The sequence below is a fragment of the Tursiops truncatus genome, chromosome 5 (genome assembly GCF_011762595.2).
Source record: "Tursiops truncatus isolate mTurTru1 chromosome 5, mTurTru1.mat.Y, whole genome shotgun sequence".
Classification (NCBI taxonomy): domain Eukaryota; kingdom Metazoa; phylum Chordata; class Mammalia; order Artiodactyla; family Delphinidae; genus Tursiops; species Tursiops truncatus.
Genome location: NC_047038.1, coordinates 70320904 through 70347732, shown reverse-complemented (window position 1 = coordinate 70347732; position 26829 = coordinate 70320904). Strand labels below are relative to the sequence as shown.

Sequence of the window (26829 nt, the reverse complement as noted above, 5' to 3'; positions counted from 1 at the left end):
GTGGCAGGATTTGAAAATACTTCCTTACATGTGTGAGATGTTAGAAAGTCCCATGATAAAATGGATCACAAAGTAAAATTGTAGCATCTTTATCCGCTCTAATGAATTCAATATAATAAAAGTATATCGTGGTGCTGGGAATTTAGTGGCAAGCAAAACTGCTGATGCGGCTGGCAGGCTCCTGGGGGAGATAAGCCGATACAAATAATTGTGCTGGTCCTTGTCTAACTGGGGAGTGACATAGGCCAGGAGGGAAATTCAAGGTGCTAGGATGCCACGTATTGGATGCATGTCCTGGTGAAGGGTCTCTGGGAAGCTTCCCTGAGATGGCTGTAGGAGCCACAGTCTGAAGAATGAATGGAATTAACAAAGGAGAGTGGGGCTGGAGAAAGAATTTTAGACACAGGGAACCGCTTGGCCAAAGGCACGGAGGTGGCAGGAAGGAGCAAGGTAGTTTAGAGTAGTGGGAGAAGGCCACTGCGTTCAGCGAGCTGAGAGTGAAGGGGAGCGAGTTACAAGCATCAGCAGTGATCGAAGGCTGGTTCTGCTCAAACAGGCTGGGAGGGGGTCTGGGACTGCTTCTGCCAGGACTCGGGACCCTATTCAAGATTTAGGCCATTACAACCCTCAGCCTTGCTCTCAACCTTCCTGTTTAGTCTCCCTTAACCTCCAGTGACTCCAGCCTGTGTACTTTTTACTCCAGGCCTTTGCATATCCTGCTGTCTGCTTGGGAAACCCATCCTTCCCTCTTACCCCACCTTACCCCAACTGCCTGAAAAACTCCTTTGAGAAGCTTTACTCTTACTGTTGTAATTTGCGTTTACTGCTTTTTGCATGGACCTTCAGTGGAGCAATGATCACATGGCATCGTAAGATTCCGTTCATGATGATATCCCTAATTAGGGTAGAAATTATCAGGGTTTTCTGTCTTTTAATGCTCAGTGCTGAGCTGGTCACATAAGTTGTCACATAGTGGGCGCTTAATACCGGCTGAAATAATGAATGCATGCTGTCTTAATAAAATTTCTTCAAGAGACTAAATTCATGGAACTTATCCTGGCTTACCTTGCAAAAAAAAGTTTGACCTGCTAACATTAAAAAAAGAAAAGGAGTGATATCTATTTTATGCAAGGCTGTGATATATAGTGTTGTTCATTAATGGTACTGGAAGGGAGAAAGAGTCCAGAATAATAAATATTATATTTAGAATTATAGATAAGATTATAGATAAGTCTTATAAGTCTTAGAATTATAGATAAGAAAGTCCAGTATAATAAATATTGTCTTAGAATTACAGATAAGAATGGTTATATGTATACCCATACTGTTATTTATATTTAAAACTACCTTGCAAGATTTTCTAGGTTCCACATGACGTGTCTGAGTAATTGACTATAATGGGGGCGAGCTAGAAAGAGAACAGGCAGTAATTTATTATCTTATCCATTTAATCTACAAATGACCAGGAAATCAATGGGAAAAGCAGTTTCCTCTCCACATACCTTAAGGAAAAGCCATTAGGTTGATGTTACTGTTGTCATCCATTTGGAAATAAGAAACCCAATTCTCAGATCATTGCAGCTAGGCCAGTGCTACTTTCCAAGGACACAGAAAATATGGATAACAGCTGCTTAAGACTTATGCCATGATAAAGTATCCTTATTGTATTGATGTTGATGCCTTATTTATTATTAAGGAAAGCATTTTCCTTAGAGGAAAGACTAGAGTTGGGATCAAATGAGTCTTAAAAATATTGGCCCTTCCCTCAAATCACTTGAATTTTATTTTGTCATCAACTCCATGCACCCATGTAAATATAAGATGCTCTCTTTTCCATTAAAAGCAGCAACAGATGATTTTTGAAGGATGGGTTGCCTCTTACTTCTTTATTCCTACAGAATCTCAACATGTGTTCAAAATTTTTGGAGAAGTTGGAAGGAAATTAAAGTTGTGTCCTTCCTTGGTTCTGGATCCTTCAGATCCTAGTGCGTGGAATTTATAGTTGCTGATGAAAGTAAATGTGCTTTCACCCCGCCTGTAGGTCAGACTCCGTGTCAAGAAGGAGATCAAAGATGCCTCTACAGTTCCTGCCTTGATTCATGTGGTGGTAGCTCTCTTTGTGATCCCAGCAACAGTCTGAATAATTGTAGTAAGTACAGTTGCTGCTGACAAATTCAATCACCGCGTCAGGCTATGTATTCAGTTTTATCCTTTTGCATTGACATTAAAATGCTCAAGTGTGGAATCCCTCCAAAATATGTATATATATCTCTCTTTTTTTTAAAGGTTGCATGTGGTAGCAGAAAAGAAGCAAAATGGTCTTAATTAACTTAAATCATAAACAAATGTGTCATCATGAATGGGCTATAAATCCATTGCTTAATGTCATTGCCGTGACTTTCCACTCAGCGTCAGCTCCTATATATTATTTTCTTGGCTGCATCTGCAGGAAAATGCTATCTTTCTTCCTTTTTAAAGCCCAGCTTCAAAAATGGAAACTTTATCCAAGAAGTAAATATGAAGTTCATTTAAATAGCCACATAAAACTTTGGCGGTCTGTTCTTGTTATAAAATGTATTCTCACCCTTCCAGGAACTTTGCTGACCTGTAATGACCTCGCTACAAACGGTGTAGACAGGTGGCTGTATCCAAACTGGCTTCAGGAGGAGGAATGATTAGGGGAAGATTGAATGGGCAGGGGTAGCAGGAAGAGTCTCTCAGGAAATTTTAGATGAATTGGAAAGCCCCCAAAGACTGATTTCTAGTAATGGCTTGCTTACTTCTGGGCTCTGCTTTCACATTCTACTCACTTCTTTCACTTTTTAGAATTAATTTTTGGCTTCCCTGTCAGCTTGGGCTTGAGATTTAGAAGCAGGTCTGTCAGCTTTCAGTTGACAAGAAGGTATGACTTCTTAGCACAGATCCCAGCCGTGAAGGCCCCTGGAGGCCGGGAGGTTGAAAGGCTGAAGGGTTTGGGTCCCTGGATTTGCTGAAGTTTTCAGATCCTAATTCTACTCTGTGACCTTTCTGGGTCAATGTAGAGCTTATGGGTGGCAGGTAGCCTGTACCCCTTAGGGGATATCAAGGGGTGAAAACAGTGGGCTGGATAGGAGTGTGAGGGCCACAGCCAATTAATAACCCAGACTAACAAGATTTTTTGTTTAATTTCACAAGCACTTGATAACTTTTTGGCTGAAAGCACAATACCCAGCCCTCCTCTATTTCCCATAGGAGAGAACAGTGCAGATAGATATCAGTCTGACCACTAAGACACACTACCATTTTATTCACTCTAAAATGATTAAATATATGTCTATGTATGTGTATATATGTATATACATATGACTTGACGTTGCTCATCTCCCAGTCTGCCCTGGAACTCTTTCAGAATCATTTTTTTTACTTCCACTTGAACTTGGGCTGTAGCATTTTGGACAGTGGCAGTATTGTCTCAGACACATGTATTTTATTAAAGTTTTCGGGGTTGTCTGACATGGAATGGTACTTACTGTTAGATTCAAAAAAGGTGAGAGAGCAATGTTAGCCTGTGTCAAATTTAAGCAGGGAGTAACCCAAGTATATGTTATCCTATTTTCTCTATACTTGAAATATTTCAAGATTAAAAATAAAAATAAGTTATCACCGGTCCAAAAAAAAAGGAACTTGTAGGAAGGGCACTAGATAACTCAGCTGGTATGTATGTTGACTTAAAAAAAAAGCACAACGTGAGAGTTGCGAGTTAAGTTTTATTGGGCAAAATGAGGACTGCAGGCCGGGAGACAGCATTTCAGATAACTCTGAAAAAACAGGTAGTCAGGAATGTCAAAAGATTATTATTAATCAAAGAATACCAGATATCTCAAGTTAAGGAATTTAGCGCTTTTCTATGTATGGGAAGATGCAAGAGTCTTGACTGCCTGAAATAATTCCTTGGATACGCACCTCAGCTCTCCAGGCCAGTATCCAGGGTTTTCACATCCTGAGTTTCCTCAGGGCTCACCGCAGGGAGTGGCTGCAGTCTGATGGCTGCTAGATGGCAGGTATTCTTTTCAGCCCTGAGTTTCCTCAGGGCTCATCAGCTCACGTTGGAGGGCTACAATCATTGGTGACTGTGACATCCTTCGTTTATTGATATGGCAGGAAATACTCCATTTATCATGTATATTCAACCAGTATTTCTAGTGTCTGTGATGTCCCAGGCACTGGGATGGGCACTGGGCACTTTGATGGCAATGAAGGGAAACATGATTCCAGCCTTCCTGGAGCTAACTTTTCAACAGTGGGATCATATGGCCACCTTCCCATTCATATATACAACTTTGGTTTTCTTCTTTTTTTTTTTTCTTTTTTTTTTGCGGTATGCGGGCCTCTCACTGTTGTGGCCTCTCCCATTGCGGAGCACAGGCTCCGCGGCATGTGGGATCTTCCCGGACCAGGGCACGAACTCGTGTCCCCTATATCAGCAGGCGGATTCTCAACCACTGCGCCACCAGGGAAGCCCTGGTTTTCTTTTTATGTTCTTCAAATACACTCAAACCATTTCCCTAGCATCTCACCATCTCATCAGCTTCCTCTTTCATCACAGATGTTCTTGCCACGTTCTCTCCATATATATTCAGCAAACATTGGAACACCCCCTCTTCCGAGTACCAGGCATTGGGCTTGTCCTTGGTCTCCATTCCTTCTGTGTTATTAAAAATAAGTGTTAGAGAAAAAAGTACGTGAGTGAACATTTAGAACTAAAGGTTGATGGAGTACTGTGGGAAACTTGGGGGGGGTCCCTGAGGCATGACAGTCATACCCGGCTTCATACAGCCATGGCGATCATGGGCGCGAGGAGAGACCCATGCCCAGGAGCTGCTGTCTCTGCTAGGCACATAAGCAGTGTATATGCCTAACTTCCAGCTGAGAGTAAAGATGTTATTCCTTATTTTTCAAAGAGCTTCAGGATGGTGCGTGTCTACTTGGTTCTCTGTAAATATGGACGAGTATCATCTCCTCTCAGAAAACTCTTCATGCACTTGAAAATGTGATTAATTGGTTAAAGATCTTGGACACTGTCAGAGACTACTGTTATTTAGATTCTGGAGCACGACTGAGCAGCGCTCTCTTTCTCTGGCTCCCTGCCAGTGGGGAATATGAGTTTGGAGAACGTGGACATTCTTTCCGGTGGAGTCAGCCTCTCACTGGAGTTGCTGGGAGGCTAGTCCTTAAAGATAATGGTTCTTGCCACCCCATAAAATATTATAATAACGTTCCAATGGTCCCTGAAGATATACTGGATGGGACCCCGGCATCAGTATTTTTTAAATTCCCCAGGTGACCCCAGTGTGCAGCAAAAGTTGAGAATTATTGCTTTGTGTCCTGACGAGGCTGCTGGGATTAGTGACATCCTGCAATTGGGTGTGAAAAAAAGTCTTCGTGGTTTTCTTTTCTTTCTTTTTTTTTTTTTTGCGGTACGCGGGCCTCTCACTGTTGTGGCCTCTCCCGTTGCGGAGCACAGGTTCTGGACGTGCAGGCTCAGCGGCCATGGCTCACAGGCCCAGCCGCTCCGCGGCATGTGGGATCTTCCCGGAGCGGGGCACGAACCCGTGTCCCCTGCATCGGCAGGAGGACTCTCAACCACTGCGCCACCAGGGAAGCCCTGGTTTTCGTATTTTTCAGTGGATAAGATCCATGGTTTATCTCAGATTAGCAGAAGTGCCTACAATTAAAAAAAGCCTAAAGAACACATCTCAGATGATATTGTGTATGGAGAGGTTTAAAAGTATCACAGTATCACCACATCCACTCCAGCCCAGAATCTTTAACATGTTTGCACCCTGCTGGGAGGCAAAATACGGACATGTCCTTGCCTTGGCGGGTAGGATCAGGAATGTTATTTCCCATCAGTCTGGTGTGGAGGGACTAATCCATCACCTGTACCTTGTAGAGTGCAATCCAGACATCTGGGGGAACCTGGCGGAGAGAGCAGCTCCTGGGCATGTGTCTCTCCCCACCTCCCTGCGCCCACGATCGCCATGGCTGTATGAAGCCTGGTGTGACTGTCATGCCTCAGGGACCCTCCCAGGTTTCCCATAGTGTTCCATCAACCTTTAGTTCTACATGTTTACTTGTGTACATTTTTCTTCCAACACGTATTTTTAATAACAGAGAAGGAATGGGGACGAGTGACTAGCCCAGGGCGTGACACTCAGAAGAGGGGGTGTTCAAATGTTTGCTGAATATATATGGAGGGAACCTGGCAAGAACACCTGTGATGAAAGAGGAAGCTGATGAGACAGTGAGACGCTAGGGAAACTGTCTGAGTGTATTTGAAGAACAGAAAAGGAAAACCAAAGTCGTGTATATGAGTGGGAAGATGGCAGTATGATTCCCCCCCACTGAAAAGTTATATCCAGGAAGAAATGAACAGCTTTGTTCTTCAAATAATTTCCCAGTGGTCTGTCAGTTTCCTGCCCTCTCCTTGCAATCTCTAGGTGGAAGGAACAGATAGTATAGGGGTGTAGTCAAAAAGCCATATGCTGTAATGATTAAGGACTTCAGTTCTCAGGATCAAATAGTAGATGAGAGGAACAACCTCTTTCTAAAAGCATTCCCAGCTAGTAAGTGGAAGATAAATGATTGAATTCGAATATTACCATTTGGTAACCAGGTGAATTAACAGGGCAAGGCACTGCGCATGGACATAGAGCTGTAGAAGTCACAAAAAGAAATCAGACGGATGTGTCTTCTGATGAAAGAACACCGCAGCACCTAGTCTTGCCAAAGGGATGAAGCCTAATCAGCCCCCTGGCTTCAGCTGCCAGTGTTCAGGAGACAAGGGGGACAGGGGAACATGTTTAGCCTCCCCACGAGTGTGCAATTAGCAAAATCCAAACTCTGGCATACTCTACAGGTCAAGTCCCCGGATTCTTCAATAGTTAAACATTAAAGAAAAATAAAGAGATGGAGGGGAGGGGGAACATAGAGAGTATAAGAGACTTCAATTTGGTTTTCAAAAATGGATAGCCAAACTGTAGTGTGTAGGATGTGGTGCACACTTATGTAATAAAGCTATGAAAAAGAGCAAGGAAGTGATGACTCTGAAACTCAGCATTTACTTTGTCGGGGAAGGAGAAGGTCGACATAAGACAGGGGATATGGAAGGGTACGTGGGATGTCTGGCAGAGTTCAATTGCTTGACCTGGGTAGTAGGTATAAGGGTGTTGACCTTATAATAGCTCTTCAAATTCTAAAAACTAAATAATAATAAAGAGAGCTTTAAAGTTTTGACGCAAAGATGAATCTCAGATATATATGCCAATGGATGTTGGAAATGACATGTTCTCATGTAAACGACCATCAATCTAATACATGATTTCCATTGGCTTCAGGTATTGCATCATGATGAAGATGTAACATCGTTTAGTTAACAGTCCTTTCTTTAGGTTGAATTTATCAAATATTGTTTCAGACTTTGAAAGGTGGGCTATCATTGAGACTCCATCAGGATCTTTTTTTCTACAGATATTTATTAAACCTCATCTGTCCTCAGAATGCCATGCCAGGCACTGCCTCAAGCTCACACTGAATTATACAGCCCTGCAACAGCTAAACGTCCTCACATGTTTGTGACGTGATCGCCCTCTAGTGGCTAATGTCAGTCAGGCTTGTCAGTGAGTCTACTGCTTAAGATATAAAAGTTTATTGATACCATAAACCACAGGATTTGAGGTTGCCAGATACTTGAGAGTTTCTCTTGCTTAGCACTTTGTGAAGAACACCTTTATGAAGGAAACAAAACAACCTCACCGCATTCAGTAAAGGTCTCAGAATAATATATGATCGTAACTTAATCCTTTCATCTCCCTTGACTCTGAGACACTTAAAGCCTATATCTTATCCTAAATCAAAATCGATACATCCCACATATCAAAAGAGAGAAAAGTTATGCATGTGATATGCCTATTAATCATCTCAAGGAAACAAACTGATAAAAAGTTAAAACTTGATAGGATAGTTGAGGAAGAAGAGAGAAAGAAAAGACATCTACAGGAAAAAAAAGACTGCATCAAAATATGTGTGAATGATCCCATTTTTGTAAAATTTTAAGTATATTAAAGAAATTAAGAAAAATATAGAGTGTGAGCTGCCTCTACTGATTTGTAAGATGGTCGTGACAGGTAATCAAGCAACAAAAGCAAGCTGAAGAGGAAACCCATCTTTTGGCATTGAGGGAAGTTAAGAGAGAGGGAGGTGGGGAGATGAAGAGCTTTTCCTATATGTGTCTTTGTATTGTTTTCATTGTTATAAGGAATATGCAGTTTTTGTGTATAATCTGAACTCAAAACATTTCAGTGTTTCTCCTCTCTCACAAATCAAAGTGGTAAGTTGAACCAACCCCATACCTCCTCCGTCTCTTTTTCTTTTCTCCACCCTGTAGGCGTCCTCAGGATTATGCCAGCTTTAGAGTGTTACTTCTTCCTCAATAAACTGAGAGTCTTACATACTTGGTCCGTGAGAGTTTTCAGTCTGGCCAGTATCAGGCTCCTTATCAGCATAATCTCTGCAAAGCCCTCAGACTCTTTACATTACGAAATAGTCCCAGAGCTGTTTTAATATTTCACTGCAGTCCTTATTGCTAATCTGTTTGCCTGCATACCATTTCCTAGTCAAATAATTAAATTTAATTTGAATAATTACTCTTAATAAGGCATGAAATCTCTGGTGGACCTGACCTGATTCTACCAAGACACTCCCTTGATTTCCTCTCTCCTCTGGGAATGAAACACGTCCACCTCAGACAGAGAGGGGACAGAGAGCCTTTCCACCGCATTCCACCAAACCTGCCCAAACCCCGCTTATCCTGGGAAGGCTTCCCAAACTGCTCCTATCCACCCTGTCTCTCCGGGCTCTAGCATTTTGTTCAGTCCCACTAGCCTAGCCTGTTCATGTTATACCGCAGCTACCTGCATGTGTCTTTCTTCCTCTGGAGACTTGGAGTGCTTCAGTGCCAGGGACTCTATTTTGCATTATTTTTACATTTTAAAGTGCCTAGGATAGTTTCTGATGCCTCCCCCCTCCTTTCCTTCCTTAATTCTCACACTATGCCTGGTGCAGACTTTGAGATCAAGAAATAAGTTCTCCAGGGAACTATATTCAATGTCTTGTAATAAACTATAATGGAAAAGAATCTGAAAAAGAATTAATTTTATATATATACGTGTGTGTGTTTATGAATCACTTTGCTGTACACCAAAAACTAACACAACATTGTAAATCAACTGTACTTCAATTAAAAAAAAGAGATGAGGTCTCATTTCACAAAACTCTCAAATCGTATGGGGAAGGCAAGTAAGTAAAGAATAGAGCAGAGGGCAATGAGTGCATGGCATGCACACCCTGGAGGTGCTCTGGAGCTCAGCGGAGACTCCTACTAGGAGTGGAAGGGGAAGAGTGGTTGGCCAGAAAGCCTTCCTGGAAGAGGGGTTTGTGCTGAGTGCTGCAGAACATGGAGAAATTAGCTTAGAGGGGAGGATGGGGAAGGATGATTCCAATCAGCAGTTGCCCTATGTACCTGGCAGCTAGAACCATGATTGCATTTGAGGAGTGATTACAAGTGTGTGAAGGAAAGAAGGGGATAAAAGCTAACAGGACCCACAAAGGACGCATGCAATTCTTAAAATGTCCGGTGTCGCCCAGGAAATATTGCTGGCGAGATAGTCATGGGTGACGAGGCTGGGAAGTTAGGCTGTGATTTGGAGTGTGAAATAGGCTGGGATGCCAAGCTAAAGGGTTAGGGGTTATCTCATTGGCAATGGATGGCTAACGGATCTCAGCCTCCTCTTGCCCTGAAATTGTATAGCCTTATACACTGATCAACAATAAAACGTAGAGAAAAAAGTCATCTAATTGCCTATTTAGCCAAATTCATTGATTTTTTTAAATGGCTATGAAGGTGGCGGGGAATACACTAGTTTAGAAGTAATGGATAAATCAGAAGACTTAAAGTGAGTAAAAGGAATCAGAGAAGTGGAGCCGAGGGAAAAAAATGAGAAAGACTCTAAAACGTGCATTCTGGACAGTGTGCTGGCAGCTCCGTATACAGAAGTGAACCTTGGTTTGTCCAGACACTTCTCTGGCCACACTATGTACCTTTTGATGGCAATCTCATATACTACTTACATCTAGTCTTAGCTGCTTCCAAGAAAGAGGGTACGATAGACTTTTTAAAATTTATTTATTTATTTATATATCTATCTATCTATTTATTTATTTTGCGGTACGCAGGCCTCTCACTGCTGTGGCCCCTCCTGTTGTGGAGCACAGGCTCTGGCCACGCAGGTTCAGTGGTCATGGCTCACGGGCCCAGCCGCTCCGCGGCATGTGGGATCTTCCCGGACCGGGGCACGAACCCGTGTCCCCTGCATCGGCAGGCGGACCCTCCACCACTGCGCCACCAGGGAAGCCCTAGACTTTAATTTTGTAAGTTTTAAAGAAATTGTTTTCCAGGTGAAATTTAAAAATATAATATGTATCTGTATGTGTGTTTTTTTGTTAGGTCGGTGTGAACCAATTACGTTGGAACTCTGCATGAATTTGCCCTACAACCATACAAATTATCCAAATTACCTCGGCCACAGGACTCAAAAGGAGGCATCCATCAGCTGGGAGTCTTCTCTTTTCCCTGCACTTGTTCAAACCAACTGTTACAAATACCTCATGTTCTTTGCTTGCACCATCTTGGTACCAAAGTGTGACAAGAATACAAGCCAGCGTATCCCTCCTTGCAGGTAATACATTGGGGTCTCCCCCAGGCATCCTCATTTTCCCTCAAGGAGAACCAAGGGAATGAAGACATCGTTTGAGTTTAGACAAAGTACATACTTTGCCAACAAGTCCTGTATTTAACAAATTACCTATTTAAAAAGTAAAGAAGTAGGCATTCTAAAATTAATATCTGAGTAAGAATTCATCAGTAAAATACCAAACAAGAGAGATATGAACTGCCTTTTATAATAATTCATGGACTTTAATCAAATGAAATCACAAGTGTTTCATTTTGTTGGATCAGGAAGCGGTTTTTAAAATGTGAGTCAGCAGTAGGGGTGTGTCTGCCTGTTTCTCTAGCAGTGTTGATGTATTTTAAATGCTGCCTTCTGATAGCATCAAAAGTTAGGAGACATTACACAAAGAGTGGGCTGAAGGAGTCATCACACCAAACTCACAGGATGGACGGGGGATGGACATTGCTATTTTTTTACCTGGTTAGATGAAATACAGGACGGTATTTCAAGAGTGTGGCTTGAACTTAGGATATGAGTGATGCCCTACGGGTTAAGATTATTACTCTGGTGTCCACCTCCTGATTCAAATCCTGGCTCTTCTGTAGCTGCTTGTAGCCTGAGACAGGTTCCTCAGTCTCTCCCAGCCTCAGTTTCTTTACCTGTAAGATCAGGATAGCGGTGGTGGTTGGGTTGGGTTGTTGTGAGATTAGATGAATGTACATAAATGTAAAGTGGTGCCCATTGATTGTAAGCCCAGAATAAACAAAGCTCTGATGTTAGGACAGGAGCGCAACTAACTGCTTTGTGGCAATTTGGTCCCTCTTCTATGCTGTGTGTTCAGGGTCATAGCCAGAGAATGTGCACCTACAAGGTGGCTGTCACAGAGGTGAGGGCTGCTTTTCTCAGGGCTGGTTTCCATCAAGGGGTGAATACACAGATGTGCCTGCCTAAATGTGAGTGGTAACTATGGAAACCATATGTTGGGATCAGAAGTCACTCAGAGCTTTAAGAAAAAGCAAGAATATCAATACAGTGGACAGATGGGAAAACAGTAAATTATATGCCAAATATCAAATGGATGACAAGGTAGGGCCATCTATAGAGTTGGGACAGGAAGCAAAATTTAAAAATGATTTGGGGGAACTAAACAAATTATACAAATAGAGTAAAATTTAATGTTGGCTGTGCAAACATAATTCTGAACATTTCTATTAAATGCCTTTTAAAGTATCACTAATAAAACGTCTGCCAGTTTTATGTTAACAAGTTATAAATCTTATTCTACTTTTCCTAAGCAAGCTTGATGATAGTGAATAATTACTTTCAATAGTACTTAACAAATTCTTGTATTTGACTTTCTTTTCATATGTGTATAAGAATTTCCCTATTGCAGTGTTCTCTGAAACAAACTTATATCCACATATGATTGATAATTTTAGGACTTAGGTTTCATACTAAAATGCCTAAGATAAGACTGATCCTGAAATACTATTCAATAAACATTTTTGAATAAATGTTTAGAATAAACATTTTGAATAAATGTTTAGAATAAACATTTTGAATAAAGTGTTGAACTTCTAGACACTTGAGTTTTGTTTCTTAGGTTTACACATACACGTACATCTTTCATTTCCAGTGGCTATCAAAGTGAGTTTTACATTCTGATATTTGTAAGAAAAATTTTTGGATTATGGCAAGAATAATATACTGATACGCTCATGGGGTAACACATAATTCCTTTTGCCAAGCTTGGTTATTGATCTTAAAATTCAGTTTTTAAGCTATGAATTGGAAAATATCTAACATTCTTGAGCTCTTAAAATGTGCTGAATACTTTAGTGTAGTTATCATCCTCAAAATAACCTTTTAGGACTGCTGTCTCTATGGCTGAGCACTGCACAGATTATTATAAGAACAGGTGTGCCAGGGAGTTGTAGTGCCACATATTGTATTTCCATTTTATAGGGGAAAAAAAATGGTAGAGTCAGGCACTACCTGACTTCCATCTAAATTAGGTATCGTTTGGTTAATTTAAAATAGCAGCAATTGAGTTATATACATTTTTATATTAATCTGCAACAAAACTATTCAGTCCAACAGAGAGTTATTAAACACCGTTGAGCTTCCCATTTTTGCAAACCTAATATGGGAATGCCATGGCTTTGTCTTTGCCCCCAATTCCTAGGCTAAACCAGCATCAAGTTATGCTCTATCTTAACTTAAATGTAGACAGACTTAAATCTAGACAGAGCCTTTTCTGAAACGTCTCCATTCAATTGCTAACCATTCCTTACCTGTTGAAATTAACTTAGTGGTTTAATGTTTGAAACTTTTAAGAAATGAGAATGTATTTAAAGGGAAATAAAAAATTTGCCTAGGAACTTACTTTCATTATGTCTACTTAAAAAAAAAATCCGTAACTAATTTCTTGGTAATATATTGAGGCAAACTGTTTTTTTCTTTCCCCGTAGGAAGTAAAGCCATCTTCTTTGAGACACGCTGATACCTCAATTTTAAAATATTCTGGTACAAATGAGATAATACACATAAAAGCACCTAGTACAATGCTTAGTATGTCTTTTCTTTAACAAAGACCAACAAACTTCATTTTTTACCGACTTGAGCTCAACACAGATGGGTTTGGTGTAAGCTGAAGTAATAATGCCTTAGGCAAGCCAGGTTGGCACAGGAAATGGCTCCCATCCCAGGGCACCACAGGGGGCCGAGGCTGAGGGTGTTGTGTAGATTCCATGACCTTTGGTGGCAGACTGTCCAAGTGATTTTGGGGGCTTCCCTGCTTAAAACAAAAGACACTGGAGTGTGTCTGCCTGAAAGAAAGAAGAGAAAATGGGAAAGGCAAATTGGAGGAGGGAATCCGTGTTCTGGGAACATCTCTATTTCCATTTCTGCAATAGAGTTTCTTTTGGTGAAAGTATGTTTCTGGAACGTATCCCCCTTGTAGCGATATTACTCAATTTGGTTTCCCAAATGTCTAGTGTGTATACGTGCATTCATATATATACATTGGTACGCACACACACTGCATACACACACCACATATACACGTCAACCCATAGCCATACAGAATTAAAACCCTACATAGAGGCCTAACATCAGGTGTAGCTGTTTCCGCTTGTAATATTTTGTCTTTCTCGCTCTTTTAGAGCTCTGTGTGAGCATTCCAAAGAACGCTGTGAGTCTGTTCTTGGGATTGTGGGCCTACAATGGCCAGAAGACACAGATTGCAATCAATTTCCAGAGGAAAATTCAGACAGTCAAACCTGTCTAATGCCTGATGACGATGTGGAAGGTTAATTTTTAAATTAATTACAATGGGGTATCTAACATGGATGAATACATCAGCTACTTTTAGAAGTTTCTCTGTTGTTATTGTTTGTATTTAGTTACCAGTAGAAAGGCTGCATAGGTGGTGAATCTATAAACTTGATTACACTGAAGAATTTGATGCCCATCTGTTAGACATTGTCTTCATTTAAAAAGTAAATTGCAGAGATGACTTTAATACTCTAGGTATTTATTTTAAACACACTTAACTCACAGAGTCCATTATATAGGGATGCTGCTTTTATACTAGGGCCCCTGTAGGTAATGGTGAACATCATGCCCTGGTTCCTTCAAGTGCAAAGCATTCAGAGACCTTGGCAATGTAGGATAATCAAGTAGAGAAATGGAATCAAGGACCTGCCCACTAGGTGGAAAGATTAGGATGGGAAACAATGTGACACATTAAAGGAAAGCCAGCTGGGTAGTTAGAAGCATTGACTTCATAGGACATTTCAGGCTCCAGCAATTGTTAGGCTCTCCATTCGGAAAGAGAGTTCATTGCTGGAAAGCATAGAGACACAAAACAGCTGATCTGAAGAGGTGATGTCAAGGATGAAGGAAAAAGATGCTGATAGGCAGACAGAAGAAAGCCAAGTAAACTTTGACCATTTCAGCTTTGTGAAGGTCCATCCTTATGTCCAGTGATAACTTCTCCACAACATCCCACATGTAAATGGATAAATTAGCTGATGGTTCTGGGTTTTCTGTCTATTGACAGTAATGTGGCCCACTGCTTTTAACAGAATGCTCACCTAGTCACTTCAAGTGCAGCTCAGGACGGTGTGTTCTGGCTTCCAGAAGATGTGATGGCCAGGCTGACTGTGATGATGATAGTGATGAAGAAAACTGTGGTACGTATGTGAGATGGCACTTTTCTTGAATGTACACTAATAACTCGTTAGGATAAAGGGATTGTGTTAAAAAATGTCCATTGTTTACTGACGGTTGTAAGTAGTGACTAGGATTGAATGCTAAGGCATTTACTTCTTAAATTATCAAAGGGCAAAACATGAATTATAAGTGTTTTTCCTGTTAATTCCATTGATTGCCCCTAAATTACACTTCTGTTTGTAACCTTGATGACATATGTGCAAACTCTTAGTAAAAGAAGAAGCTCTTCACAAATGTAAGAGATTATTTTTATTGAGAGATTCTAAAGCAGTTGTCATCTGTTTTAAGGTCAGAATAATAGTGTCCTTGCCTATGATTCCCATATTCTTAAATAGGCATCTAAACACACAAAGACAGAGTGCAGGCTCTAACATTCAAATTTAATTGGGATTTATCTTCATGCCCTCTCTGATTTTTGTCTCTGTCAGCAAAGCATAAAACTCTTCCTGACATTTCTGCCTTTGAACTCCAAAATCACCAATGGAAAGGCCAGAAATGCCAGTGGCAATTTAAGTGGAGCTAATTCCCATTTTATTTCCCTGCAAACCTTTGTACTTGTAACCTCAAAGTGTGTCAGGGAATAGAAAACAGACAGCGCTCTTTACTAAGCAATATTTTAGAGTAAAGCAAAATGATTGAAGGGCTACCCCAAAGAATAGTTTGGTTATGATTATTTAGCTTGTTCTGCTTAAAAAACCTGACACTTTTTGCCATTGAAAGCACATGAGGCAATGCATCTTTTGAAATCATTTTATTCTTTTGGCCTTTGAGGGATGAGATATTGCCTTGCTTCCCAAAATGAGTTTTCCATAGTAGACACTGCCCTTCTGGTCCAGACAAAATGTCACAAGCAATCAACTGAAATCCTATCAGCTACTATAAATATGGATAAGTGCATCTTCTAGAAAATTAGAACTGTCAGAATGATGGTAATTTTGTTAGGGAGGAACATACAGTGTTTTGAGAAGCTACTGTTGTTTGCTTTGTTTGTGGTCTGTATGTAAAGAAATAAATCAAAACTCATTGAATATCCCTTATATAAATGATTTATTAAGAATCTATTGGGGGCTTCCCTGGTGGCACAGTGGTTGAGAGTCCGCCTGCCGATGCAGGGGACACGGGTTCCTGCCCCGGTCCGGGAGGATCCCACATGCCGCGGAGCGGCTAGGCCCGTGAGCCATGGCCGCTGAGTCTGCGCATCCGGAGCCTGTGCTCCGCAACGGGAGAGGCCACAGCGGTGAGAGGCCCGCATACCGCAAAAAAAAAAAATCTATTGGATTTTTTCACTACACTATAGCTTTGATGGGTTATGGTATTCTGAGATGCAAATTAAAATAGATTATCTTAGATTGTCCAAAGAGGTTACATGATACTTCCTTGGGTGGCTAGACCGAAATTTGCAGTAGGGGAATAAATATTTGAGAAATGTAAAAACTTAGTCTCAAAAAGAGTCTTATGAAGATTAAATGGTCTGAGTTCTAGAGTATATTCTGTAAAAAAGAAATTTAAAGCACTATAGGGTACAAGTGATCCTAAAATGTCAGGTTTCTAGTTAAGTAATGAGTCTTTGTCAGTACTTTAATCTCACAATTAAAGGCTCATGAGAACTATCGAATAAATTGTCTAATCTCTATAAAACACTCAAAAGACTGACGATGTTATTGAGAGTTCTGGTTAAGGAAAGTTAAAAGTCAGTAATAAATTAATACATTTGGAACATTAATTGCCCCAACAGTATTAATCTATGAGAGAATTCTCATTAAGTTTTCCAAAGCAACTGGGCCACACGCACGCGTTTGAATGGGCATGTCCCATGCTCTGGGAGAACACAGCAGTTAAAATCAAATGAAGAAGTCACGCAGTAGAGGAAGGCCCAATGGAGGACTACTGGGAAATCCTCGGATTCCCATTTTGCCTACTTGCTCAGTTTGTCCCTCTGTTTCCATGGGCGTGGATAGGCGTACCATCTGGTAATGCAAACACCAGCTCCAGCAAAGCTGGGTTTCACTCCAAGCTTCCTGTCTTTCTGATTTATTCCGTCCATTGTGGAGTGGAATGCACTTAAATGCTTGGGCTTTCCTGAATACTATGACTATTAACTATTCACTTTCACACATCTGTAGCTCCTCCAAAATTTTAACAACATTATTGGGTTTTCCCCTCAAAACAGTACTTCTTTAATTTAATTATAAAATAATTGATGTGTTGGAAATTTACGCTGTTTCTCTGACACTTCTGCAGCAGGAAAACATGGAGGTCAAAGCACACCATTTGTAAATACACTTTTAAAATACATGCGTTAAACATTTAGCAGTAAGTAGTGTTTGTTTTTGGCAGTTCTATAACCTTATTGGACAATCTACAGTTAGTTCTTATCCACATTAACGTCTGCAGAGTTTTGAAAGTGGCGAGAGGTGGATAGGTAACCAACGTATAGAGCTTGTTTGGTGAATCTTCAACTTCATTATGTTTTCCGGGCAACTGCACATGGATATGGTATGGGACATTCCTTATTCCGTTGGCCCAGACAGATCTGTTGAGCCTGGTGTCAATGCATACATCTGGAAATCTCATCTCCTTCATGGCAAATATCCGGATTTCTTTGAATGCCCTAGGGGTGCGCGTCTTGAAACCCACTGCATGGATTCACTTGTGAATGTTGACAGTGTTTTCTCTGGTCACCACCTCATTGATGGCGGGCCAGCCCTTCTTCTTCTCGCTTCCCTTCTTTGCAGGAGCCATCCAGCTGGGCTGGGAGTAATGTTGTTCTGAAGTGTCTCCTGCTCTTGTGGTAAATTTTTGTTGTTGAAGTTGTACTGATTGTATAATTGTTAGTGTAAACAACAGTCGGAAGTATTGTCATTATTAGAAAAGTTTTCAGCAAGTGTTTGGAAGAATTATGTAAATATGAACATATCATTCCAGAATCGCTTCATGGGAGAGAAGTCTAAAAGATAGGAGTGATTTACAGAGTCAGTACTGCGTCAGTACAGAAGCACTTCCGTGTCTTAAAGTGATAGTTTGTCATTAATTGAACATCTACTATGTAGATGAAGCTGGCTGTAGATCTAGCAACTGGATGAAAGAAGCTTATTTTCAATCTGACATTTACCAAGCATTGATATCTAATCAATGGAGAAAAAGGTGCAGATCTGGGCAGAGAAATGAACAAGAAGGGCATAAAGGAAAGGCGAGCTAAAGAAAATAACAATGAGATTATATTTCTGAGCTTTGCCTTCATGCTATAGATCTGAGTTTGTGAGACTGAAGTTAGCTTTTGCTAGGCCTATGTCCACAATTGGATGAGCTATACCAGCAGGAACAAGGTGGTACCTGAGCTGTGATGGGAGCAGCAAGTCTTCTCAGTGGGTCACTTAAATGGGAATATAGCTCAAACAGTTTTTTTATATCTACTGGAGAAATAAAACCCTTCATTACATGAATATAACATCACAATTACTAATTGATCACTCTTCTGCATAAAAGGGTATACAACATACAGAGAAAGGTAGACAATACAAATGGGAGGGTCGTTAAGGACCTTTCTGTTTATCTTCAAATAATTAAAAACCATTTCATCATCTACCTTCGATCTCCTCTGGGGTGATAGATAAAATGCAGTAAAATCTTTCTTTATAACATGAACCTCTTCTTGGAGTCAAAACCCCTTTAGGCTGTGTTTAAAGCCTCTGGCTCTGATATTCATAGGTTTTACAGCTTGATTTTAAAGTTTTCCAAAAGACTTTTTTCCCTGTTTGGACTCCTTAATAGTATTTGTGTATTTCTCACAGAGAAGGACTTTACTGTGTTTTTCTTTTAAATACTCCAGAGAGCCAGTCTCTTTGTCCCTTTGCTTGTGGAAGAGACTGATTTCCTGCTCTGTGACTAGAAGACAGAGTGAGGGTCATTGTGTTCATCTCATGTCGCATACCCACAAATGTACTTTCAGAAGGAGTTTTAGGATTGATCTTTGATCACATTTAATCCTTCGTGCTACGGAAGAGACATTCTCCTTCCCTTTAGATATTTTGCTACTTGGCTAACTCTTCGCTATCTCATTTGGTGTCTTGGGCAGGCAGCCTGGAATGGTAGAGTGCTCTCTGTAGACCTAGACTTGGATTTAAATCCAGACTCAGCACTTAGAGGCTGTGTGACTTTTGGCCAGTCACTTAACTTCTCTGGGCCTCAGTTTTCTCACCTGTAACATTTAGAGAAGCGCGCTTTATCCCGCACAGCTTGGAATGCTTATAACTTGCCTTACTCAGTCCTCAGAGGGCAATAAACAAGAGCCCACCTGCCACAGTGCTAGGAAATCCAGGAGGCAAGTCCCCTTACAGGTCACCTCAGGGATGTCCCTTGAGGGAAGGAGTCCTGTCTAGCTTGGTATTAGCTCTGACAGACCAAGGTCTTATTTATGGCAGAGGAGGGCAGACTGGCATGTCACGTCCAAAGCACAGGCTGGGCAGAGTCCCTGATTTCCATAGTGAATGTGGGCATCCGGGTGGAGCCTCGTCCTTGAGGTAGTGCTTGTTTTGGTGGTGGATGTCCCCATCTCCAGGATTACGGTCCCTGAGGGTGGCTCCCACCCTGCAATTTAAAGCCCTTTCAAAGTCTTCATCCTGCCTCTTCACAGGGTACTGAGACAGCACGTCTTGAAGAGGATGACATGAAGATGATGCCCCGAAAAGGGGTGTGACTAAGGAATTGGGAGGTCCACTGGGGCTTTCTGGTCAAAGATGGGAGCTCTGTGACTTGTGCTGTCGTTGCTGCCCCTGACGGTTAGGCCCGGAGTTCGGGGAGGGAGGCAGCTCCTTTGTTCAGGCTGCTACCACAGATGCTGCGGCTGTTCTTTGAGATCTGGGCTCCATGGCCCAGGGTCACAGGCTCTGGAGGGGCCGTCACACCTGCCAGGCCTGAACCTCACTGCTCAGCTCCCTTGATTTGCTCTGAGGTCACATCCACAGCCACTGGGGCAGCTGCTGGCCGAAGACGAGCAGCTCTACCCTGACAACACTTTATTTGATGTAGCTCGAGTTAGCAGCCCTGATGAGTGGACCCACTTACTCTGTACTGGCATCACTGAAAGCTTCTTAGAGTTCAAGAAGCATCTGCTTTAAGGTGCTTTGCCTTCTTCACCTATAATGACAACTGTTTTGATAGAGAAAAAGGTGCCCCAGTTCAGGTGGGATCTGCCTCTGACGGAAGCCTGCTTCGCAGAGATTTTGTGAAACAGAGAGAGAACGTGAAGAACCCAGCAGAACGCTTAGCGCACTTAGGGTTGACGAACCATTATGCTTTGCCCAGTACTGAGGGGGGTTTCTTGGAAGCAGGGACGTTTAGTGCTCAAACCTGCAAAGTCCCAGGCAAACTGGGATGAGTTGGTCACTTTAGCAATACACGGTGGCCTCTGTGAGTGGGCGTAGCCATTATGTCTGTACGGGGGGAGGTGGCAGTTATACTGACATCAACAATTATTTGGTTTCATAACCTACAGCTGCATTAAATATCTCATCCTATCCATACCTAGTTTTAATTTTTAATGGAGTCATACCCTTTTCCTTTTAAAGCATACCTTTAAAGCATAATTACACCAAAAATGCCACTTTAAAGAGAGAATGATTTTTTCACAAAATCATAATGGTATCTTCCATGTGCCTCGTGTCTTGACCTTTTCATCCTACTTCATTTATGTTCATCATAACTCCACAAAGGAGGCATTAGGCCACGCAAACTTTTATTAGAAAAGAGAAGATACAGAAGGGAAATTACTGCCTATAGAGTACTCATTTTGTCTTTATAGCAACCCTTTGTAGCAGGCGTTCTTATTACTGTTTCAGAGATATGGAAACTGAGGTTCAGAGAGATTAAGGAACTTATTATCCAAGGTCATACAGCTAATGAGATTTGGAGCTAAGGTTCAAATCCAGATGTCTGACTCTAAGCGTTGTTTCCTTTGCTCTTACCTCTAATGCATACTGAGGACAGCAACTAGAGGCTTGCACCTGCTTCCCTACTGGATCTTTCTCTGTAAGGCTGGATTTGGAGCAATCTGTTTATTTTCTCTAAATCTCAGTTTCTTTACTTAGAAAATGGTGATTGTAATTCTGACATGATGGTATTATTGTAAGAATTAAAACTAATATCTAGAAGGTGGATTTATAGTGGATAATAAATGTTATCTCTTATTATTACCATCTGTGAGCATACAGGTCTTATGTCCCAGTAGATCGACTTTTGTGATCTTTTATCATTTCATTCCAAGTGTCCACATTCTTCTCTGTACTCTTAGGAATGTACCTTGTGAACAGTCAGAAAGACTCATGCTGTTTTCTCTCATCATCTACTAGCAAGTGATGTGGTTTGTGATGAGTCTCCTTGCCAGAACATTCCAGATGATGTCTCTTGGTTCCAGATGATGTATTCTTGTTTTTTTTTTTTGCGGTACACGGGCCTCTCACTGCTGTGGCCTCTCCTGCTGCGGAGCACAGGCTCCGGATGCGCAGGCTCAGCGGCCATGGCTCACGGGCCTAGCCGCTCCGCGGCATGTGGGATCTTCCCGGACCGGGGCACGAACCCGTGTCCCCTGCATCGGCAGGCGGACTCTCAACCACTGCACCACCAGGGAAGCCCCAGATGATGTATTCTTGGTTAGCTGAAAACTCCAGATTATATTCCCATGCGTTCCTAGAATGGATGTCCCTGGGCCTAAAACCATTCTAGATGGTCAGCTAGTGAAGGCCTCTCACTATTTATTTCCTACAGTTTTGCAGTCACATACTCTACTGCTGTCCTATATTTTTGAATGGTGAAACACTTTAAATCTAATTTTATCCCATAGTAAAAATTTCTCTTCTGGGGACTTATTTTGATAACTTTTCAATGAGAATTTTTTGTAAAGCAGATTATTTTCTCATAAGGGACTCCAAGAAACCTGAGTCAGTCATCTATGACATTTCTCTGGATGATTTGTACCAGATCAGATGAGAAATAGCATCTCTAAAGAAACCCCTTAGGGCTTCCCTGGTGGCGCAGCGGTTGAGAGTCCACCTGCCAATGCAGGGGACACGGGTTCGTGCCCCGGTCTGGGAAGATCCCACATGCCGCGGAGCGGCTGGGCCCGTGAGCCATGGCCGCTGAGCCTGCGCGTCCGGAGCCTGTGCTCCGCAACGGGAGAGACCACAGCAGTGAGAGGCCCGCGTACCGCAAAAAAAAAAAAAAAAAAAAGAAACCCCTTATTTCATCACTGCTTGGCATTTCATTCACCTTACACTAAATTACCTTTCCCTGGGAATGAGAGACTTTTCGTTCCTTACGTGAAATGAAGTTCCATTTAAGATTCACGTGTATCGAGGTCCTGCTGAGGGCTAGCTGCTGTTCCAGGCAGGGGGGTTCAGGATCCTCAAAGATGAATACATGTGGTCTCTTCCTTCTCACCCCTCACAGCCTGGTGAGGGTCATGGATCCAACTGGAGTGACAAGAACACATCAGGCACTTGGCATGTTCTAGCGGACGTATAAATGCACTGCCTGTGAAGCAGATGACATTTATTAAGTTCATTGTAAGAGCTTGTGATTGTACAGGCAAATTACAGTTCAAGCTTATAGTCCTGGTCTTAGGCAAATTATGTTCTTTTCTCAGGTTAACTGATCAAGTTTCTAACCTGAGATTTCTGGCTACGTTACTGAAGTAATGGCTCTTGAGCTAGTTTTGCAGATATTTGGCATATGGGAGGAGCCTCTTGTGCTAAACACACAGATGGCCTTGCCATTTGTTGATTGAAATTACATTTTAAGATAATATGCATTTAGATCGCTAGGTTTTGGCATATTTGCTTAAAAGCGTTAACTCATCATTTTATAGATGAGTCTTATGTGTTGGCAAATTGGCTCAGAAAGCAAAAGGAACAGCTAAAGATGAACGTTAAAGTACAGTTGCTTTTTCTTTTTTTTTTTTCCGATTTCCCATATGTCACTTTTGATCTTCTCCTGGGAGAGCTGTACTATTTATAATGCAGTTTGGAGATTACCAAGCATTTCTGCTTTCAAAATTACATTTTCCACGGTATACAGGAGTCAAAACTCGTTAAGAAAAAGGAAATCATACCTTTATATTGTCATTTTTTTACATTGCTTGATCAAAGCCATTGTTATTTTCACCTTCACATCTATTGCAAATAACCTTTCCTTCTGTCTCCAGGATGTAAAGAGAGAGATCTTTGGGAGTGTCCATCTAACAAGCAATGTTTGAAGCACACAGTCATCTGTGATGGGTTCCCAGACTGCCCTGATAACATGGATGAAAAAAATTGCTGTAAGTGCTTACTGTGAATTTGTGAATGTGCTGTTTTATTTTAAACACTAATTACCTCTCATTTTGAATGTAAGTGAGAAATTTGGAAATATGTATCAAAAGCTTTTTGTATTTTCAGACCTTTTGATCAAAACTCCACTTGTAAAAATATATGCCAAGAATACAATCAAACGTGTAAAATATATGCATAATGATATTAGTCTAGCATGATTTATAACACAGAAAAAATTAAACCACCCCAAATATCCAAAAAGAGGGGGAACATAAAATACAACCATAAAATGAAATAATATGCAAACATTAAAAATTAAATTAAAAGGATAATTTCTCGTGGGTTCATTACATATCATTAGATGAATAAAACAAAGCATAAAGAATTATGTGTACTATTGTGCTGAGTTTTGAAAGTACATATAACCACACAGAAAAAGATCAGAAGGGCATAATAAAAAGTTTACAGTTGTAATCCCTGAATGGTGGAATTATTAAGTTTTTGTGCTTTTCTGTCTTTTCTACATATTCTGAATGAATGGCCAGTAGTTTTAGAATCAGAAAAAAAATCTCCTAAGATGCATTACCTACTAGTAACAGAAAGCCCAACTCAAACAGACTTAAGCAATGAAGAATTATTATTTTCTTTTTTATTCTTTATTCTTTATTTATTCTTTATTATTATTCTTTTATTATCCTGTGTTTTGCATATGCCTTATATTATCATATAAAAAATCAAGTGTAGGGCCAGATACAGGAGCTCAGCACCTCTTCTGGGATTCTCTACGTTTGCCTGACCTCTAGCTGCCTCCTACCAGAGTCTAAAAATGGCTGCCAAGAGCACCTGGGGTGCCATGCTTCCCTGGTCATAGCCACTAGGAAGGAGAGAGAACCTCACCCTCATCTCTGGAATATCACTTAGGGCTTCACTCAGATTGGCCAACTTTGAGCTGGGTCCCAGCTAGCAGTCAGCTATTGTTGTGTGGATTCCAAAAAACACCACCTAAACAGCTGAACTGCAAAAAGAAGCATCTTTAGGGAGAACCAGTTAGAAAAAGATGCTGTTTCTTCAGGCTAGGACACGTGGCCTGGACAGCGGGGTTTGAGCAGGAACTTCCTTGGAAAGCACAGCCTATAAAACCACAGACCAAGACCCTGATCTCGGATCCCATCTTTACTCCTAGACTAATAACTGTACTCAGAGAAAAAAAAATTGTAGCCAGAAAAATGCCATGTCTCGCTTAAACGAATCAGGATCTTGCCATGGAGCAGGGGCTGGTGTGCGGGCCTGAATAAATTCATGTTCCCTTAAAAAAGGAGGACACGGGGGTTGGGGAAGTGGGGTGGGATGAATTGGGAGGTTGGGATTGACATAGATACACTACCATGTGTAAAATAGATAGCTAGCGGGAACCCGCTGTAGAGCACAGGGAGATCAGCTCGGTGCTCTGTGGTGACCTGGTTGGGGGTGGGCATGGGAGGGAGGTCCAAGAGGAAGGGGATATATGTATACATATAGCTGATTCACTCCGTTGTACAGCAGAAAGTAACACAATATTGTGAAGCAGCTATACCCCAATAAAAAATAAATACATTTTTTAAAAGGGAGGAAGAAAAGTAATAGATGCTAGGTAGGCAATCAAGGAGTTTTGCCATAGTTTTTAAAAACCCGAGAGAGTTAGTGTGTGACTCTGAGAGTCATTTAATACTAGAGATTAAAAAAAATAAAATTACCCATAAATGTGGACAGAGCTGGTTTTCATCCTAGGGTGACTTCAGTCCGCTCATGCCCAGTGCTCTGTTCCCGCCACTTCAGATTTTAGCCCTATGTTCTAATCTTTGGTATTTCTGCTGCTGTGGGTACCACTTCTTCAATCCTGTAGTTACAACTAGAGAATCTCATCACTTGGAGACAGTAGTTCTGTTTAAATGCTTGCTGTTTGTATGGATGGACCTCTCAGAAAGGAGATTTTATCAGTTCTGCTCTTCGGTCTTGACACCTGTTTGGAGGCGTGGGTGACCACATCTTGTCTTCCTCAGATGCTCCTGCTGGCAAACCATGATGTGCCTGTTAGTGATAATCACATTCATTCCTAAAATGTTTGTCTCCTCACTTCTTGTTCCCTTGCCAGCATTTTGCCAAGATGATGAGCTAGAATGTGCAAACCACGAGTGTGTGTCACGTGACCGGTGGTGTGACGGGGAAGCCGACTGCATAGACAGTTCCGACGAATGGGACTGTGGTGAGCTGCTTGTTTCTGCCATCTGCTCTATGCTCTAATGCCTGGCAGCCATTTAAGCTAAATGAATCCTAACTGGTTTCACAGATCTTACGAAGTTCATCTATTCTGGTTTACTATTATAAAAGCTGCCAGTGGTGATTTGTACATGTTATTTCCAACTCACAGAACACTTCCTCACAAGTTACTTCTCTGTTTGAAATGTCTATCTTATTTGTAAAAATATTTGGGTTCAAATTGTTTTGACGATATAACTTTTCATTTGAATATAATTTTTTAAAAACGCTTTATTATCACCCATAATAAATTATCAATAGTCAGTCATTCTTGTATCATTGACACCTCCTGGAAGAGGATACTGAAGTGGTCTTCCATCTTCCCTGGACTCTCGCTCCAGATCCAGATGAGACTTCTATCTACTCCCTTACATGGACAGGACTTAAAGGCATCTCTCACCAGTATCCCAATGTTGCAGTTTATCATCTTGAGTTTGGTTCATTCTATCGTCCCACACTCATCCCTGTTTCCATTCCCTTGGCCCTTATTTCAGTCCTTCGCATCATCTGGCCAAATCACGGTTATGATGTATATTGTCATTAATTGTGCAGTGTTTCCACGAACAATCTATGGTGTATGAAGTACAGAGGATGCTCTTTGATAAAAGAGGAATTAGTGCATATGCCAAATTAATCCGAAATTAACACATCACTCTCACACACTTGCATTCTCACAAGCTTTCTTGAAAGGAAATGATTTGAATGAAGTTACAACTGGCTCCTTCTAATTATGCAAGTCCTTGGGTAAACTCATGGGAATGGGACCTGCCTGTGGCCGTCTTGTAACTCATAATGAAAAGTTAAGAACTGCCTGTCTCTTTCACCAGAGCCTCTAGTTCTTGGAGGGCAGAGAACACATCTAATTCATTTTTCCATCCCCCGCCACACGGCAATCAGTGATTGGCACAGGGTAAGAACTCACCAAATGGTTCTTAGCTAAAAGAAATAAAAATGAATGTCTGCAAGTAAAGCAAAAGCATGTTATCATTCGGTGTCATGAGAAGAAATGTTTTAAATTAGGGTTTCCCCCCCTTTTTCCCCTCAGTGACCCTCTCTGCAAATGTGAACTCCTCGTCATTCCTGACTGCTCACAGATCTGCCATGGAACACCACGTGTGTGCGGATGGCTGGCAGGAGACGTTGAGTCAGCTGGCCTGCAAGCAGATGGGTTTAGGGTAAGGTCAGTAGTTTGTAGCCCTGATGAATTTCTCAGAGGGCTTCACGGA

The 26829-nt window shown here is 41.4% G+C and overlaps 1 protein-coding gene and 1 pseudogene across 1 annotated transcript in view; one reads left to right on the top strand and one right to left on the bottom strand.

Moving 5' to 3' along the window:
* The window catches only part of CORIN (corin, serine peptidase), a 217293-nt gene that overhangs the window by 136532 nt on the left and 53932 nt on the right, over positions 1-26829 (top strand). The window contains exons 10-16 of the mRNA XM_033856407.1: positions 2042-2149; positions 10544-10775; positions 13934-14079; positions 14858-14965; positions 23203-23316; positions 25440-25550; positions 26649-26778. Of these exons, the coding sequence (XP_033712298.1) occupies positions 2042-2149; positions 10544-10775; positions 13934-14079; positions 14858-14965; positions 23203-23316; positions 25440-25550; positions 26649-26778 (949 nt within the window). The remainder of the gene's footprint in view (positions 1-2041; positions 2150-10543; positions 10776-13933; positions 14080-14857; positions 14966-23202; positions 23317-25439; positions 25551-26648; positions 26779-26829) is intronic.
* On the bottom strand, positions 17313-17747 carry LOC101332025 (large ribosomal subunit protein eL31-like; annotated as a pseudogene).